Source organism: Anneissia japonica, unplaced genomic scaffold (assembly GCF_011630105.1).
Source record: "Anneissia japonica isolate Jap-2015-1 unplaced genomic scaffold, ASM1163010v1 scaffold287941_len684077_cov200, whole genome shotgun sequence".
Taxonomy (NCBI): domain Eukaryota; kingdom Metazoa; phylum Echinodermata; class Crinoidea; order Comatulida; family Comatulidae; genus Anneissia; species Anneissia japonica.
The window spans coordinates 423989-440539 of record NW_022713799.1 but is presented as its reverse complement, the minus strand read 5'-3'; the positions used below and the strand labels follow the sequence as shown (position 1 = coordinate 440539).

Sequence of the window (16551 nt, the reverse complement as noted above, 5' to 3'; positions counted from 1 at the left end):
TTAAAAGTTTCCCACACGAATAAAATAGACGAGTGGTACTGGATAAAGACAACTTGGTTTCTTGCTTCAAACAAGGTATCCATTCGTAGAAGTCTTATGAAGATAAGCCTATCCAAGTGAACATAAAAGGGTCAACATTCATGCTCAATGGTAGACATATATAGATGCCGCAAATCTCGAATTGGGCTTAATCTCGAAAATAAGTCCATTTCGAAAAGAAGCCACCCTCTTCAGTTCGCAAAAGTAATCTCGAAAAAAGAAGCCCATCTTGAAAAAAAGCCAATCAGTATCAATAGTATTTTATTGTACAGGATGGTATCTGTCTCTTATACACATCTAGATGTGTATAAGAGACAGGTATATAGAGTTAACATATAAATTATTAAGGAAAGGATCTGTTTAAATTAAGTATTATAATCAATTAAATATGCGGCCATAAAATAACAAGTGAAAATCAATAATAGACGGATGAGCAACTTACCTGACTGTCAGTCACTAGGCCTATGTTGTGCATATCAAAATCTTCAAAGCTGGTTTGAATGTTGATGCCATGGTACTTATAGTAAGGGGCCAGTTGCTGCAAGATGATGTCAGTCTTGTGTTTCGAAGCTGGACTCAGGGGACGCACCGATCGTACTGTGCCAAGGCTGTAATAAAAAATTGAAATTTCTCAAGGCAGCACTTTCAAATAATAGTTTATAAAAAACAAAGGTAGAGCACCATCATCCTTAATATTTCAGCCTTTTTAATAATGACACATGCCTCATATAATTATAGAAAGCCATTTTATGTGATTAACAGGCCACTAGGACATTACATTTGCTGTTGAAAGCATCATTTGGGATAAAAAAACAAAAAAACAAAAAAAAACAAAAAAAAATCAAATGCTATATAGAAAATGTATTTTATACTTCTAGGAGGAACACTTACTATTCGTCTGGCACAACAGTTTGATTTTTCGGATTGATATCCATGGCATTAGGGTTGAAAACTTGGAGAGAAAAAAATTAGATAATACTGTATACAATGGGTTCAATTCTATAATTGCCAAGTTAAAAGTATAATTGTACTTGTTTTCAATTTGAGAAATATATAAAGATTAAATTGTATAAATATATATATAAGTATCATAACATGGAGTATGGTTGGGAATAATTATATTTCAAGTAAAATCAAGAGTTTGATATTCATCCAATACAAAAACTATAATTAATTTACTATATATTTACTATAATGTGTTTATCAGTATAACTTAAAGCATATAGTAAAAAAAAAAATAGTAAACACATACCTTGGTCAATGGCATTTGCAAATGTTCTGTAGTTGATCATTCCATCATTGTTGTCATCATATTTGCTAAGTAAGCAATTCTCATCTTGGGGAGACAATATGATTCCAAAACTTTGATCTAAGCATCTCAGGAATCTTGAGCCTGCATTGGTAGATTCAGGCAAAAAACATTTCATTAAATTATTCCTCAATCAAATTCAAAGTAAAAAGTGAATATAAGAGTAACCAATTAATCAAGTAAGCAAAATATTGTTAGACAGTATTACAAATATGTTTATCTGGATCTATAATTATATTTCATTTTAAATAAGAATAGCACCATTATTACTATTACTATCATCATTACATCATCATCACATCACCGTAAATGTTCATTATAATCAGCATCATCGCCATCACCATCAACCTCACCATTATCATCAACAAGATTTTCACCATCATTTTCCTCATCATCACCAAATGTAACAATATTTAATCACTGTGGTCTAGCAATACAGCAATTCACTTTACATGCCTAGAAATCATACACTTGCTGCCTTGAGTGATGAAGTACTCTACATATTTCATACACTTACGTGTAACGTAGCCAGTTCGTAATCTATCATAGTCTTTGAAAAACTCGGAAACTCTGACTCTCTTTGATAGTACAGCAGTCCGTATATGATCTTCAATTTCAGTTAATAAACTTGGTTGTTCTCTCATAGGCATGGTGCCTAGGCCAATGTATTTTATATCTATAATAATAAAAATGATTTTTTTTGACATCAGCAACAATTTGTATAAAAATAATGTAGGCCTAGGCTAAGCCTAGTCTGTAGCACGCACCTAGGCCTAGCTAGGTCTTGCCTACTAATACTAACGCTAGCCTAGGGCCTAGGCCTCTCTAAGTAATTAGCCTATCTATGAGGCTAGGCATAGGCCTAGGATAAAAAAATATACTATAGGCTAGGCCTAGCCTAGCTAAGCCTCTCTTCTAGGCTAGAGTAGAGTAGGCCGGGGGCTTAAAATAGTAGTGAATACCGTATTTAGGCCTAGTTAGTAGTAAGGCCCTAGGCTCTAGGCCAAGCCAGGCTTAGCGATTCAGCAGGCTAGCCTATCTATCTATATTCCGACTATACAAGTACTACGCTTGCTAGGCCTACTAGGCCCAAGGCCTAGGCTAGCCTAGGCCCTAGTCTATTCTATATATACTGCTGGCCTAGGCCTAGGCCTAGCTAGGACCAGAGAGGTTGGTAGGCTATAGGCCTAGTAGTCCTAGCTAGAGTGTGGATAAATGAAAACGAAAAGAAGGTACAGTAAACTTATATTGTTCTAATTTATAATCCCAGAATACTCACATCAGGCTTCTAAATATTACTTTAATGCTGGCTTGCTCTACACGACGTTACCTACTTCTAGGCTCTAGGTCTAGCACCCAAACACAACTTTCCACACGCTAATGTTATTGTGATTATGCGGCCTAGCAACAGTAATCCATCAGAATGGTGGCGCTGTTCATGCGGAACTCTTCTTCTCAGCTACCTCCATCTCTATGGCTACCTCTCAGCTCGTTTTATTCTAGACATTTATTTAAAGACACCGTGTGGTGTTCTTTAGAGAACCAAGTGTGTTTGAAAATCGACTGTGTTTGAAAGTTCCTTTTTGGTGTTAATTTAAAACATAAATACATGATACAATTTTAGGCAAGATATACCGGTAACAGTCTGTTTTGAAAAAAATGGTCCTGTTTAAGGCAATTTCTGTTAACAGTCAGAAATAAAAACATTTCCGGGACAACTCATTTCCAGAAGCGTTGGTGGGATTTTTTTTTTTTTTTTTTTTTTTTTTTTTACAACCGAATTTGTGTTTACGCCTAAAAGTGAAAATATAAATAATACTACAATTCGTTGTCAAAAAAAAAGCTCAAATGCCGACCCTTAGGCCTAATTTTGTCAACATTATTATGTTAAAAGTTTCCCACACGAATAAAATAGATGAGCGGTACTGGATAAAGACAACTTGGTTTCTTGCTTCAAACAAGGTATCCATTCGTAGAAGTCTTATGAAGATAAGCCTATCCAAGTGAACATAAAAGGGTCAACATTCATGCTCAATGGTAGACATATATAGATGCCGCAAATCTCGAATTGGGCTTAATCTCGAAAATAAGTCCATTTCGAAAAGAAGCCACCCTCTTCAGTTCGCAAAAGTAATCTCGAAAAAAGAAGCCCATCTTGAAAAAAAGCCAATCAGTATCAATAGTATTTTATTGTACAGGATGGTATTTTTAAAAAATGTTTCGAATTCTATAGTCGGAAAACGTGGTGTAGTTGCAGTTTTAAAATTTACAACATTCATTTTGAAAGAAGGCCCATCCTTATATATGTATATATTATATATATGTATATGTATATATATATATGTATGTATATATATATATATATATATATATGTATATATATATATATATATGTGTGTGTGTGTGTATGTGTGTGTGTCGGGGGGTGTATGTGTGTGTGTCGGGGGTGGTGTGTGTGTGTTGATTTGCCTATTGACAAAACGTAGCGAGATCTTTTGGGTGTAACTATTTTTAGTTCTCAGTACACAACGAGATATTCTGTACTGAGAACTTATTTTAGTTCATATAACAGAATATTGTGTTATCGGTTAACTTTGACGCAAACGTGTTATATTTTATACACAAGGTTTGGTGTTTAAAAAAAGGGAGTAGGCTGTGGAAATCAGGAATTTTTGTTATGTAGTTGAAAAACACAATGTTATATTGTTTTATTTTCCCCAGAATGTATGTGTATACATGTGCTGCGTTGTTTGCTGCAGTTGCGATGCTGGTAGCAGGTAAACCTACTGATAGGAACTTCTTGACAGATGATGTGGACCTCTTTATAGCGAATGGTGGAGAAGGATCAGGAAATGATCTGGTGTTGCCTGTAGGGTCCCTTTACAAATCCGCATTCACGGCTAAGCTGACGACAGGACTCGATTCATTGTGGTTTGAAAATCGCCGTATCGTCTTCGATTCAGTCTTGACCAGCGTCGGCAATGACTACAATCCTAAAGACGGCAGATTTACTACCAGTATCTCAGGAACCTACGTTTTCTCTCTGAGTCTAATGAGCAAGTACTCATCTGGTAGTTCTGCGTTTGGTTGTTTGCAAAAGAATGATGTAGAGCAGATCTGCGTCTGGTCCAACGGAAACAGTGCCCACGAGATGTCGAGCAATACCATCACACTCAATCTGAAAAAGGGTGATGTCGTTAACGTTATCCTAAAGGGTGGCAGTTATGGACTTCACAACTACGGTGAAGCTGGATACTGTTCCTTTTCCGGCTTCTTGCTTTATCCCGAGGAAAGTCCTTTGGACAAAATATTAGCAGCTATTAACATATCTTAATATAATAATAATAATAATAATAATATATGGTCAATGGTCAATGGTCATATATTTATATAGCACCTTCCACAGAAAACCGTTTCAAGTAATATATTTTACTTTTACACGGATACACTTGATTCACCCAATGGTGTTTTTCGTCCAGGCCGTGCAAAGCCATGTAAAGTAACAAAATATAAGGAAAATATAAAATTAAAAGAACAAAATGAAAACATCATTTAAACAAAAGTTTACCAAGTTCTTAAGTTAGTAGAATCACATGAACATTTTAATTTTGTGATAATCGTCTTTGTTTCGTATATCGTTCACCATGTATTGTTAATTGAGGAAGTAGGCCTACTATTTAAATGTTACTGTGTGTATTATAAACGTGGCCACTTAGTGGTACTGTATACTAATTAAATGTTTTGATGAAGGGCGATGCCCAAAAACGTTTGTGTTGTTTACCAATAAATACAGCAAATACACTTTTGCTTCATGCCTTTGTTATACCACCGTGTGGTGTCTTTAGAGTTACAATTGTAGACGAGAACAGAGTGTGCTTGAAAAGCGACTTGATATATATTATTTGAAAGTTGTTTTTGGCGTTCATATTTTTATTTATTTTATTTAAACATATTTATACAGGATACACTTTCAGGCAAGGTATAACAGTCTGTTTTGAAAACATGGCTCTGTTTAAGACAATTTCTGTTTTCAGTCAGAAAGAAACTTTTCCTGGACAACTCCTTCCAGAAGCGTATTTAAGGAAGCCCCCTAAATATTTTTTTTTAAATTAAAAAATAGAAAAAAGTGCCATGAAAATTAAGGCCTGAGAGTGTTCAGGCCATATAGAATTTTCTTCTTTAAAGCTAATTTATTAAAGGCATCATATACCAGTGTTAATGTAGAGCTACATCATCAAGCGAGCCTCTAGTCGAACATCATCAATCATCAACAACAATAATGATCGAAAAACGTCGTATGGCATGATTTAACAATACATTACAATTTCACATATAAATTCTTGTTAATTAAAGTTCATGTCGGCTCAAAGCCCGTTGAAATTTAAAAGGCGGCCTTGGCTCTTACATAGCGTTGGTTAATTTGCATTAAAGTTCAGTGTAGGAGATGTGCTGATCAAAATGTCACCCCACCCCATCTATGTTTTGAAAACTTGTTCATTACATCGTTCGTTTGGAGTTTATATCAACAATTTCCAGGCATCTTGAATTAAGAAATTATCTAATAAAAGTACTATATGAAATCTATTTTTCCATTTATCCTTCATTAATTTTCATTCGCAATATAATTTTTAGTTTCTCAATACCCGTAACTCCTTTCTTTTACAGTACTAAGCAATAATTTTATTTTATTTTTTATTTGTCTTTTCTTCTCGTCTGTGATGTTTTGTCCCCTCTTTGCTTTGTAATCTGTTTGGGCTATATCCCATTCCTTGCCTTTCCTATGAAGCTTGCTAAATGTTTTCCTTTTTTATTAATTGTTTTAATGTTTTACATGTTTATTGAATAAAAGTGATTAAAGAAAAGATCTTTCCATACGTACCTGTTCTGTACCCACATCCGAAATTACAATGGCGGCTCTAAGTTTATAGACCAGGTCAGGTGTTCGGCTTTTTCCACTGTCATCAATTTGGAGCGGAGTTGAATAACTTAGTGATTGCCTTCATGGCCGGGCAGGTTCAATCCTGTGACAAGATTTCACGGAACTCCACGCACAAGCTAGGAGACTTCGTTGGTTTATAAAGATCGCCTATCCTGAAATTTGCGAGTTACTTGGTGCCGGGATGCGAATGGAAAAAACAAAAATGATAAATAAAAATCCTTAATTCCTCCTCTCCTCAGTTTTACCATCAACGTCTAGCATCAAATGTTTCTGAACAATCCCTTATAGTCCTGAGGGAGCCAGTAAACTGGGTGCTTTGAATTAAGGTATCTGAATATGTATTGTCTCCTTATAACAGGGAAAGAAAATCATAAAAAATCCGCTACGTATGAATCATTATAATTATATAAAATACTGTATCCTATTTCAAATATAGACCTACTTTGACGTAGGCTACTGCTCTCTCATTTTGAGAACATTTTTACAGTATTAACTTGAACTTAGGAATTAGTGCACTAATGTGTTTAACCGTAAATGTAAAAAATTGATATAAACACTGGAAGTATTTGATTTTTATTATTAAAAGATATAAAAATCAGGCTATTTATATTTGTTTACTGTACATTCAAATAAAAATCCTCCTCTTTCCTCTTTCTCTGCTCTTTCTTGTTTAACGCCCTCTATAATTTATGATACCGGCGCGCGTTTTTTTCCGTACGAAACATTTACATGAAACTCCACTCGGGCCGTCTCGACTGAATCGACCCGAAAATCTCATATTGCAGAATCCAGGTCAAAAGGTCATCAACAACTTCTGATCTGATCTGAGAGAACGTCGCTGTCTAATTTTTAAAAAATACATTGATGTTACCATGCTAATACTAAATGGGTCGTTTAAAATACATAATATTTTATTGAGCTGCACGAGTAAAAAAGTGTTATTTTAACTTGAGTTACATACTGTGGCAATTTTTATTTTTTAGTTAGGTCTGGGTTTTGCATAATTACCTAGGCCTAACTACAAAAAAATATACGCCTTCTCTGGGGAAAGCACAGAGAGTAAGGAAAAGCGCGTTTCTCGGGGCGTTTGATCAAATGAAACATGGTGACAGTTATTTTCAAATTAAGAGAAGAGCTGAGAAGAGGCAGCTCTAAAATACTGGATGCCATAAGACCTGCCAATGGCAGAGCACCAATGAATGTAAATGAGGCCTAAGCCTAGTTATTAATATCAGGCATAGTAATCTGCAGATTCTTGATTACAAGACTAGACCAGATTATGTCACTTAATGCCAAAATGATTATATTATTATTATTATTATATTATTATTGTTATTATTATTATTATTATTATTATTGTTATGTTACTAAAACCAACCTGTAGACCTACCTTAAGGGGAACTTAGACAATGGAGGAATTAGAACAATTAAAAAATCGACGTTAAGGGGAAATAACACAAAAGATATCCCCCCCCCCCATGGGCTAGTTATTAATTATAGGCCTAGTAATATAGTATGGTTCTTCATTACACGGCTTAGGTGACAAGGTAATTAATGCTGAAATTATTTTAAATTATTATTATTATTATTATTATTATTATTATTATTATTATTATTATTATTATTATTATTATTATTATTATTAATTATTATTATGTTACTAAAACCAACCTGTAGGCCTATCTTAAGGGGAACTTAGACAATGGAGGAATTAGAGAACAATTAAAAAATCGACGTTAAGGGAAATAACACAAAAGATATTCCCCCTGGGCTAGTTATTATTTATAGGCCTAGTAAATAGTATGGTTGTTCGTTTCAAGGCTTAGGTCAAGGTAATTAATGCTGAATTATTATTATTATTTAACATTAATTACATTCAAGGATAGTTTGGCCAAGTTAACGCCGCCGAATAGTATATTTTAATTATTTATTATTTCTCTTATGCACTCTATTTTTTATTTATGCTTTAATTTTTTTTCCATTTTTTTAAAAAACTTCAATCAACGTCTGTATGAAAAGCGTGACCGTTGGGGTGCTAGGACCCTAGGCATAGGTAGGACTTAAGTTAGCCTGTAGTTAGGCCCAAAGTTTATCCTCTTTCTCTCTAGCCTTTGGTATTACTGTACCTATCAACACTTTATAAAAAGGGGCTGTTGTTTTTGTAGATATTATACTAACATTTAATAAACATCCAAGAAGGTCACAGTTATTTACACACGTACATCCCATAAATCCGTAAGATATCATAGGCCAAAGAGCAATAACAGAAAAACTCGAGCGTCACGACATTGCGAAGTGTCTGCTCTTGTTCCTCGTATTGAACGTAGTCGAGTCAATCCGAGATGGCCCGAGTGAAGTTTCATGCAAATTTTTCGTACGAAAAAAAAAATCGCTACCGGCGCGGCGTTGAGCTAAGCTAGCTATGAGAGATACGAAGAGGGCAGGCAAGCTACGTGTCTTTTTGGAGATCACATGATCAACAGCCATTATTTGGCTGTGGAAGCGAGCGACAAGTGTCTGGCTAAGCCTAGCCCATCCTAGCCTAGGAAATCTATGTTTTACAGTAGATAATGGTTTAATGGCCGCTATATATGCCATATTGAACATAGTACTGATATCAGATATATACGCTTCTTAACGGCAACTCGTTTACTTAGTAGTGGTGGTTGTTTTTATAGTTAAAATGGCATTGAAGAAGGTGAAGGGTAGTCTCGAGAGGGTGTTTGACAAGAACCTCCAGGACTTGGTTCGAGGCATTCGAAATAATAAAGAAAATGAGGTAGGCCTAGGCTATGTAAATACTATAATGTATTTTTAAAACTCTGCTGATTCACTGCTATAAATGTCGTGGCTACATTAATACAACATTGCATTACTCAATTTTCAGTTAAAAAGGAAGTTGATATATATATAGGCCTAAATTACTGTGTAAGTGATTGTAAACAAATCAGTAAATGATATAGATAGGCCTATTATGTGAACTAAATAGCGCATGTGCAGTCATACTTTTAATAAACTTGCATTATTGGTCACGTAAATTTATTGATTTTGTTTAAGTGTATGCTAATATCAGTTGAACTTTCAGCACTCGAAATTAGTGTCGGCCCAAGCCGTGGTGCCCAAGCTCACCATGGCACTGATTTAATTATAATTTTGTTTTTATTTTATTGTAATTTAATTTCCTACAATAGTATGTAGTTTAATCATTGAATGTAGTAGCTAGCGGATACTCCAAGTGCTATGAAGATATGAATTTGCATCTGGAAAATTTCATAGGAGTGATGTTTTGCCCTACCTGACCTGCTATCGTACTGAATACTCAGTACGCCCCGAAATACTAGCGAAAAAAATTCACAAGTGATTTGCGTGGGAATCGAATCCACGACATCCAGGTATCTAGCCTGATGTTTTAACCACTAAACCAACAAGCTTGCGCTTGGTGTCTGGTGATGAATTCAATCCCCTAGTAGCAGCGGGTTCTGCAAGTGCCAAAAAACAGTATTTTTGGACGTACCGAGTATTCGGTACGATAATACGTCAGGTAGGGCAAACCATCACTCCTATGATATTTTCCTGATGCAAATTGTGCCGTGGTGAGCTTGGGCCAAAGTTGAACTCACATTAACGTACATTCAACCAGAATCAATAAATTTACGTGACTGATAATGCAAGTTTGACTGCGTCTGCGTTATTTATTTCATTTAAATATATTGTTTACTGATTTAAAAACTGGGGACATTATCTCCCCTCCCTTTCCCACCCCTACCAGCCATAATACTAATATTTTCAGAATTCAAAGATTTTAAATTTTATACTGGGGAAAAGTTGCACTGCGGGGAAGCTATTCTTTTACTGTGTAGTGTAAAAGGAGTAATTCTAGTTTTAACCAGGAATTCCAGCCTAGGCCTAGGATCCTAGTTGGATCACAGAACGAAAGTATAAAGTAAAAAATGGCTGCAATGTTTGTTAGGGCTTGTTGGGTACTGTAGGCTAGACCTCCTGTCTGTAGTGTGTAGGCTAGTTAGCCTAGGCCTTGTGGCTTACCATACTGCACTTCGGTAGACTGCAGGCATCATTCATGAGCTTAACTATTTAGGGCCAAGTTAAGTTGGGCCTGGCTCATCTAGGCTACTAACCGACCGTAAACAATCGAGATGAAGCTCTGGGCATCTGTTGTTTTTTTTTTTGCGAACTTTGGATGGGCTTTTTTTTAGGCTACTTTTACAAAGTACTGTAAGTAAGGTGGCTTCTTTTGAAAATGAATGCTACAACTTTTGTGAATTTGTACTATGAAACAATAAATTAGGCCACTGTAACATCAATTTGTATCATAGGGTTTATTTAACTGGCATTAAATCACCAAAACTGCTATATAAACCAAGCTTGTTTTTAATTTATTTTGTTTTTTAACAGTGCATACTGTGCTATCTCGAAAAGAAGCCTATAATATCTTGAAAATAAGCCCATGGGCTTCTTTTAGAGATGGGCTATTTTAGGCTAATTTTGAAAACTACTGTAAAAAGGGGAGCTTCAGTTCAAGATGGGCTTCATCTCAAGGTTTTAAGGTACAGAACGTCCATTGTGCCAACGTCGGTTTTAAAAATAGTCGATTTTACAAATGGTCTTTGCCCCTGATGACATAATCATTGACCAATTATTACCGTAAAATAAGTCTGATTGCGCTCGTTTTACAAAGTGATATGTATAATTATTTTCCTTTTCTAAAATCAGGTTTGTTTTATTTATTTATCAATACTTTGATCTTTTCTTCCATTTCTATTATAATAATCACAATGAGTATATCTTGTTGTACTACTTATAGACTTACTGTTTGTTCTGTGAGGCTTCGAGTAGAGTTGGTTTTTAGGCTTTTAAAAAATAATCCTAGTTTACTGTAGCTTTGACAAAGGAAGTTGATTTATGGTACCAGGTTCTAATGTCCATTAAGGCTCAGAACTTACCTTACCATCAGTAATGATATCACAATTATCATCTGGATGAGATCCCATAAACCAAGGTATTGTGATAGATGAGAGTTTCAACAAAAAATAAAATTCAATGTGGAATGCTGTTTCCTTTAATTAATCCCTACGTACAGATCTGTCAGATTCAACTGACAATATCTGCTTAGAATTGATAAAGTAGACAATGCAATGATAGTTTTTTTTTTTTTAATCAGATTTGTCTGAAGTAAACATATTAATATGAAACCATGTGGGGCAATAGTCAGGGCTTTGGACATTGTCATGGAGTCGTAAAGGTTGTGAGTTTGAGACCGATGGTGGCCACACTATTTTATCCTTGTGCAAGACAATTTATCTACGTTTATATTCATATCGTGGATAAATGAGAGAGCAGCTTAGCTTAGTCGGCTAATCTGATGGTAGCCACTGTGTGTGCGCTAAACCGTGAAGATCTCTAGGTTCCCGGTTCAATTCCCATCGCTGCCTCTCCTTGTGTTACCAAGTTACAAAAGCACACCGTCTTTCGAAAGAGACGTTTAAGCCGTTGGTCCTGTGTGCATTATGGCCCATGTGCACGTTAAAGAACGCAGTACGCTCTTCGGAAAAGAGTAAGGGATTGTCTCCCTGAGTACTGCCTAATCACCACCAGAAGGACCCCACTGGAAATAAGTCTTCTTCTAGACTTTCGTGGGCTATCCTTGGTGTTTACACCGAATCAATCCAATCTAATCCAAATGGGGTACCAGCTTACAGTAGCTAAGTAGGTGAATGGTTAAGAATGTTCTGAAGTACATGCATACAGTAACTACAGTAGGAATACTCCACAGGGAGTGGAGCAGGATGTACAGTACATTGTGCGCAATTGATTTTATTTCCAATGATGAAAAAAGTGCCTAGAGCAGTTTTTCTATACAGTATGTGTGTTCATATAAATCCTATTAAAAAAAAAAATTAATCTGATCATATTTTGATGAAATAGACATGCCAACCACTCTGATTTCGGCGGAGTTACTCCGTTTATTTAAGCAAAACTCTGCACTCCGATTTTGGGCCGGTGTACTGGTCCATACTTCCCCTGTTGTGGATAGATGAGGGTAGCTGGTACCCGTGTACTGGGTAGCTCAGACACGAAGAGACCGTTAGGGGAGAAAAAGCCATTGAAACGAGTTGCAGTCTGAGTTAGTCCATAGCGTTTTGTATCCTCTGGAAAAGTCGCTTTATCAAATGCCATTACAATTACCATCAAATATGTCTGAAACCAAGTATAGAATCAAACAAGTTCAGATTTTGATTTTGTAGTGCAGCTATTTCGAAAAATCAGAGAGGGAAAAATTACATTTCTTTTTCTGGTTACAGTATACTTAATAAAGGTTCTGATTTATGCAGCCTTAGAGAAAAACTTAATTTGAACAGTCATGGAAGTGGAAAAACACATAACATTTGATTAGGTATTTATAACAAGCATGCTATTGCATCTGACACTGTCCTAATAGGTCTTTGATGAGCATACAGATCAAAAAATGTAGTAATGTATGTTGAACGTGAAGATGAAAATGTTATTCATTTGTTGTTTAGTACAGGTTTTAGTTTGGTATTGATCATCATCTAATTAGGAAAATATTAGCATGTATTGAATCGGTTTGTCTGACGTCATTTAATCACTAGCCAGATTCTCAGTTCACAGCAATCCGTTCTTAAGGAATGTGTTTTATTGATTATTCAAGTACTTGGTAATCACAGATAGTGTTTAGTCGGTAACTAAAGATTCTACTAAATCCTAAAACCAGTTGTTTGAGAGTTACAACTTACTGTAGGAAATTGAATCTTGTATGTACTGTATTATATCTGTTAACAAGCAATTTTTTTTTCATTTCTTCATTATGTATCATTTTTATAGATTTATTTACTCATAAAAAACATGTTTATTGCTGAATTTATGGTGGCACTGACATACAGTATTGTATGATTTTGAATTATCATATCTACTGTACAATATGTTATAGTAGGTGAAATAAAGTAGCTAGAAAGAAATTCATTTAAAATTAAATTCATAATTAAGTCTGATACTTTATTGTAAACGATCATCAAGAGTGAATACACTCTATAAATTTGGCATGCAATACAGTGCACATTTCAGCTACTAAATTGTTTGACCAATACTAACCAATCTGTAATCTATGAACATAATAACCAAATCACAGTAATGTAATTACGGATAAATGTTATTTCAGACACAAACATTGCAAAGACACTTGGTTTTTTTTTTTATTGTTCAGATAAAGTACATAAACTTAATAAATAAAAAGTTAAATATGGGTGTAAAAAAATTTGTTAAAAAAATTATTTTCCTATGATTAGAATCATTAATATGAAAATTATTTTTATTATTACTATATATTAATATGATTGATTACTATTAATGTTGTCTTGTTAGTGTTATTTATTTGTATTAGTGCACTTATTAATATGCTTTTAATAATCTTGGTAATATTTTGTAATGGGTTTATTTTTCAGGCTAAATTTATATCCAGTTGTATTGATGAGATAAAGCTTGAGCTGAGGCAAGACAGTATAGCAATCAAGGCAAATGCTGTTGCCAAGCTAACTTATGTAAGTATCAATAATGTATGAATATGATTATATATGGTAATATATATATATATATTCATGATAACATATTGAATATTTATGAATATGACAACTTACAGTATGAATAAATATATGTACAATAATAGTCTAGAACAGGGGTGGGCATATAAATCTGTCGGAGGGCCAAAGTGAACTTTTGATTTAACAGCAAGGGCCGCACCCAAACTTAGGTGTTCCAGTGAGCTTCCAAAAACCTCCAATCACTACTTTCACATCACCTTTATTCTCAGTTTTAATGTTACTTTTTTCAAAATTTTGATTGGCGGGCCGCAAACATAGTGTTTTTAATTCATTGTCGCGGGCCGCAAAAAAAAATCGCTGACAGGTCGCATATGGCCCGCGGGCTGCACTTTGCCCACCTGTGGTCTAGAACCATGAAGATGATTAGATGGCGGTAAATGAGGTGACATTTATGATTGTGTGTGCTTTAATATGTTCCTCTTGATTATGTTTCTCTTAATTATTTTTGCCAGTACAATGATCATAGGATATTTATTTGTTGTTTCCCAGTATTTTGTTCTTGTGTTTGTACTGTATATTATTCCAGTGTAACATATAGTAATTTAATTTTGTTAATTAGTAAAAAATTCTGGAAAAATGTAATTATTGTTCTCTAATAACTTTAAAAATATACAGTTAAATGAATTGAAGATTTACAGGAACATGTCTCTTTCCTAATGTTAGAGGCAGATTCCACCATATTTAAATGGATGACAAACAAAATAAAAGAAGTCTGTGTATAATATTAGATTGTCTTTTATTTTACAATATTTTTTTAGCTCCAACTTCTTGGCTATGATGTCTCGTGGGCAGCCTTCAATGTGATTGAGGTGATGAGCTCCCCCAAGTTCACATTCAAGCGTATCGGCTACCTAGCAGCCTCGCAGAGTTTTCACGAAGGCACTGATGTCCTCATGCTTACAACTAACATGATCCGCAAGGTAAGCAAAAACAGTTGAATTATGATAGTAATAAAAATGGATAATGAAAAGAAAATATCATTGTTATAAATACAGCCATTGTAGGCATGATTACTTAGGTCCATAATGGTATACAAATTTAATAAAATTTTCATTTTAAACATTAAGAGAAGTCATAATAATTTTAATATGAGAATCTGCGCTGGAGCTTCAATCATTTAAAGAAATTAATATTGAGAAAAGAAGTAATTTTGTTAATTTTTATAAAAGTGAGTAATTTGGTTGGGACCAAGCTCGTGCTTAAGCAAGACTTTTTTTATACCTTGTTTTACTTTTTTTTTTAAAGATCGTCAGAGGAGGGCTGAAAAAAAATACAAATAAAAATCTGGTTTTTATTTAGCAAAGAATTTTACCAAAAAGAACGAGACAGAGGAAAAAATATAAATAAAATTTTATTGGTGAATATAAACAGTGTAGTAATAGGAATGATTTAATGCTTTAAATTTAAATTATTAGGAAGAAATATACATTTTATATTTGGAAATTTAAAGGCATCGGCGGCGTAATAAAAATAAAACAAAACTTTTATTTTTTTCTGAAATTTCTATTTTTTGGTGGGGGGGTGGTTAGTATGTTAATTGGTGAAAAATAAAATTTTATTTTTATTCAAGATCATCAGTATTGGTGGGCTGTGGGTTCGCTAAAGGCCAACTCAGACAGCGTCGGCCGACGCAGCCCGACGCGATTTGTTGTCGCGTCGGCTCTGTGTGAGTTGAACGCAGACGCGATGGTGTGCGTCGGGGGCAGTCGCGTAGTAGAATATTAAACGTGTTTAATATTTCTCACGACGGCTTAAGACTGTCCCCGATGATAAATCGCGTCGGGCTGCGTCGGCCAACGCTGTCTGTGTTGGCCTTAAAACGCCTTATATAAAGTTTCTAGTGTTGAATCCGATCTGCAAGTAGGAGCGGGTACTGCCCAACATTATACTTGTAATAGATTCAGTCAAGTATAAATTCTTGCTTGAATAAATAAGCATAACAAGCTCATTCCAAGTTTATATCTTAAGAAGCTGAATATATAAATGCCATGTTTTATAATGCTTTTGATAAACTGTTATATGTATGAGAATGATTATAGTTATTAAAGTTGATCAATATGGCTGAATTTTCATGTGATACCCATGGGACAAACCGTAGGGTGGGTATGCGGGACATGACAAGCAACTGTTGTACGCAGTTGCACAAATGAGTGAGCTATCTTCCAGGAATTAAGCAGCCAACAAATGTACGATACTGCCGTGGCCCTCAATGGCCTTTCTTGCTTCCTGACATCTGACCTTGCTCGTGACCTAGCCAATGACATCATGGGTTTGGTAAGTCAAGTGCCCATGATGAGGGCAGCATGCTAAAGATGTCCCTTTTGGAATATATTGTTGTCCATTCCTCTGGTAAATGCATGTCAGAAAACTAGTAAACATGTGACAGACTCCGAAAACAAGAACAAATTTTGGTAAACTATCAATTTTGATGATTGAATTAAATATTTTATGGAAAATGGCATCTTCATCCAACATGTAAAATAAAAATGGATTATATATTTTATGAACAGTAAATGAATAATGGCAGTGATGTCTGTGTTGTGTTTTCTAGTTGTGACGTGCATATGTCCTGGTGTGTAATAGTCATCCATGTCTTTTGTATGTTTTTGCATGCTTAGTAATACATAGTC

General features: G+C 34.8%; 3 protein-coding genes across 8 annotated transcripts in view; 2 read left to right on the top strand and 1 right to left on the bottom strand.

The window, feature by feature from the left end:
- The window catches only part of LOC117108769, a gene marked incomplete in the record, with an annotated part of 10651 nt that extends 7906 nt beyond the window's left edge, over positions 1–2745 (bottom strand). The window contains 5 exon segments of the mRNA XM_033250917.1: positions 482–647; positions 931–991; positions 1292–1432; positions 1866–2024; positions 2628–2745. Of these exon segments, the coding sequence (XP_033106808.1) occupies positions 482–647; positions 931–991; positions 1292–1432; positions 1866–1998 (501 nt within the window).
- A 1326-nt stretch (positions 2746–4071) lies between these two features.
- LOC117108770 (complement C1q-like protein 2) lies at positions 4072–5149 on the top strand. The gene has a single exon (XM_033250919.1). The coding sequence runs from the start codon at positions 4113–4115 to the stop codon at positions 4680–4682; it is 570 nt and encodes a 189-aa protein (XP_033106810.1). The 5' UTR covers positions 4072–4112; the 3' UTR covers positions 4683–5149.
- Positions 5150–8740: 3591 nt separating this feature from the next.
- The window catches only part of LOC117108753 (AP-3 complex subunit delta-1-like), a 43717-nt gene continuing 35906 nt past the window's right edge, over positions 8741–16551 (top strand). For 2 of the 6 annotated variants that reach the window (XM_033250885.1, XM_033250883.1), the window contains exons 1-4: positions 8741–9066; positions 13766–13861; positions 14680–14841; positions 16088–16195. In XM_033250885.1, the coding sequence (XP_033106776.1) occupies positions 8971–9066; positions 13766–13861; positions 14680–14841; positions 16088–16195 (462 nt within the window). In that variant the 5' untranslated portion in view covers positions 8741–8970. The remainder of the gene's footprint in view (positions 9067–13765; positions 13862–14679; positions 14842–16087; positions 16196–16551) is intronic. The other 4 variants (XM_033250884.1, XM_033250882.1, XM_033250886.1 and 1 more) reach the window with 3 other exon arrangements.

What these genes read in the sequence shown, in the direction of transcription:
- LOC117108770 (XM_033250919.1), top strand. Translation starts at nt 4,113, where the DNA reads ATGCTGGTAGCAGGTAAACCTACTGATAGGAACTTCTTGACAGATGAT.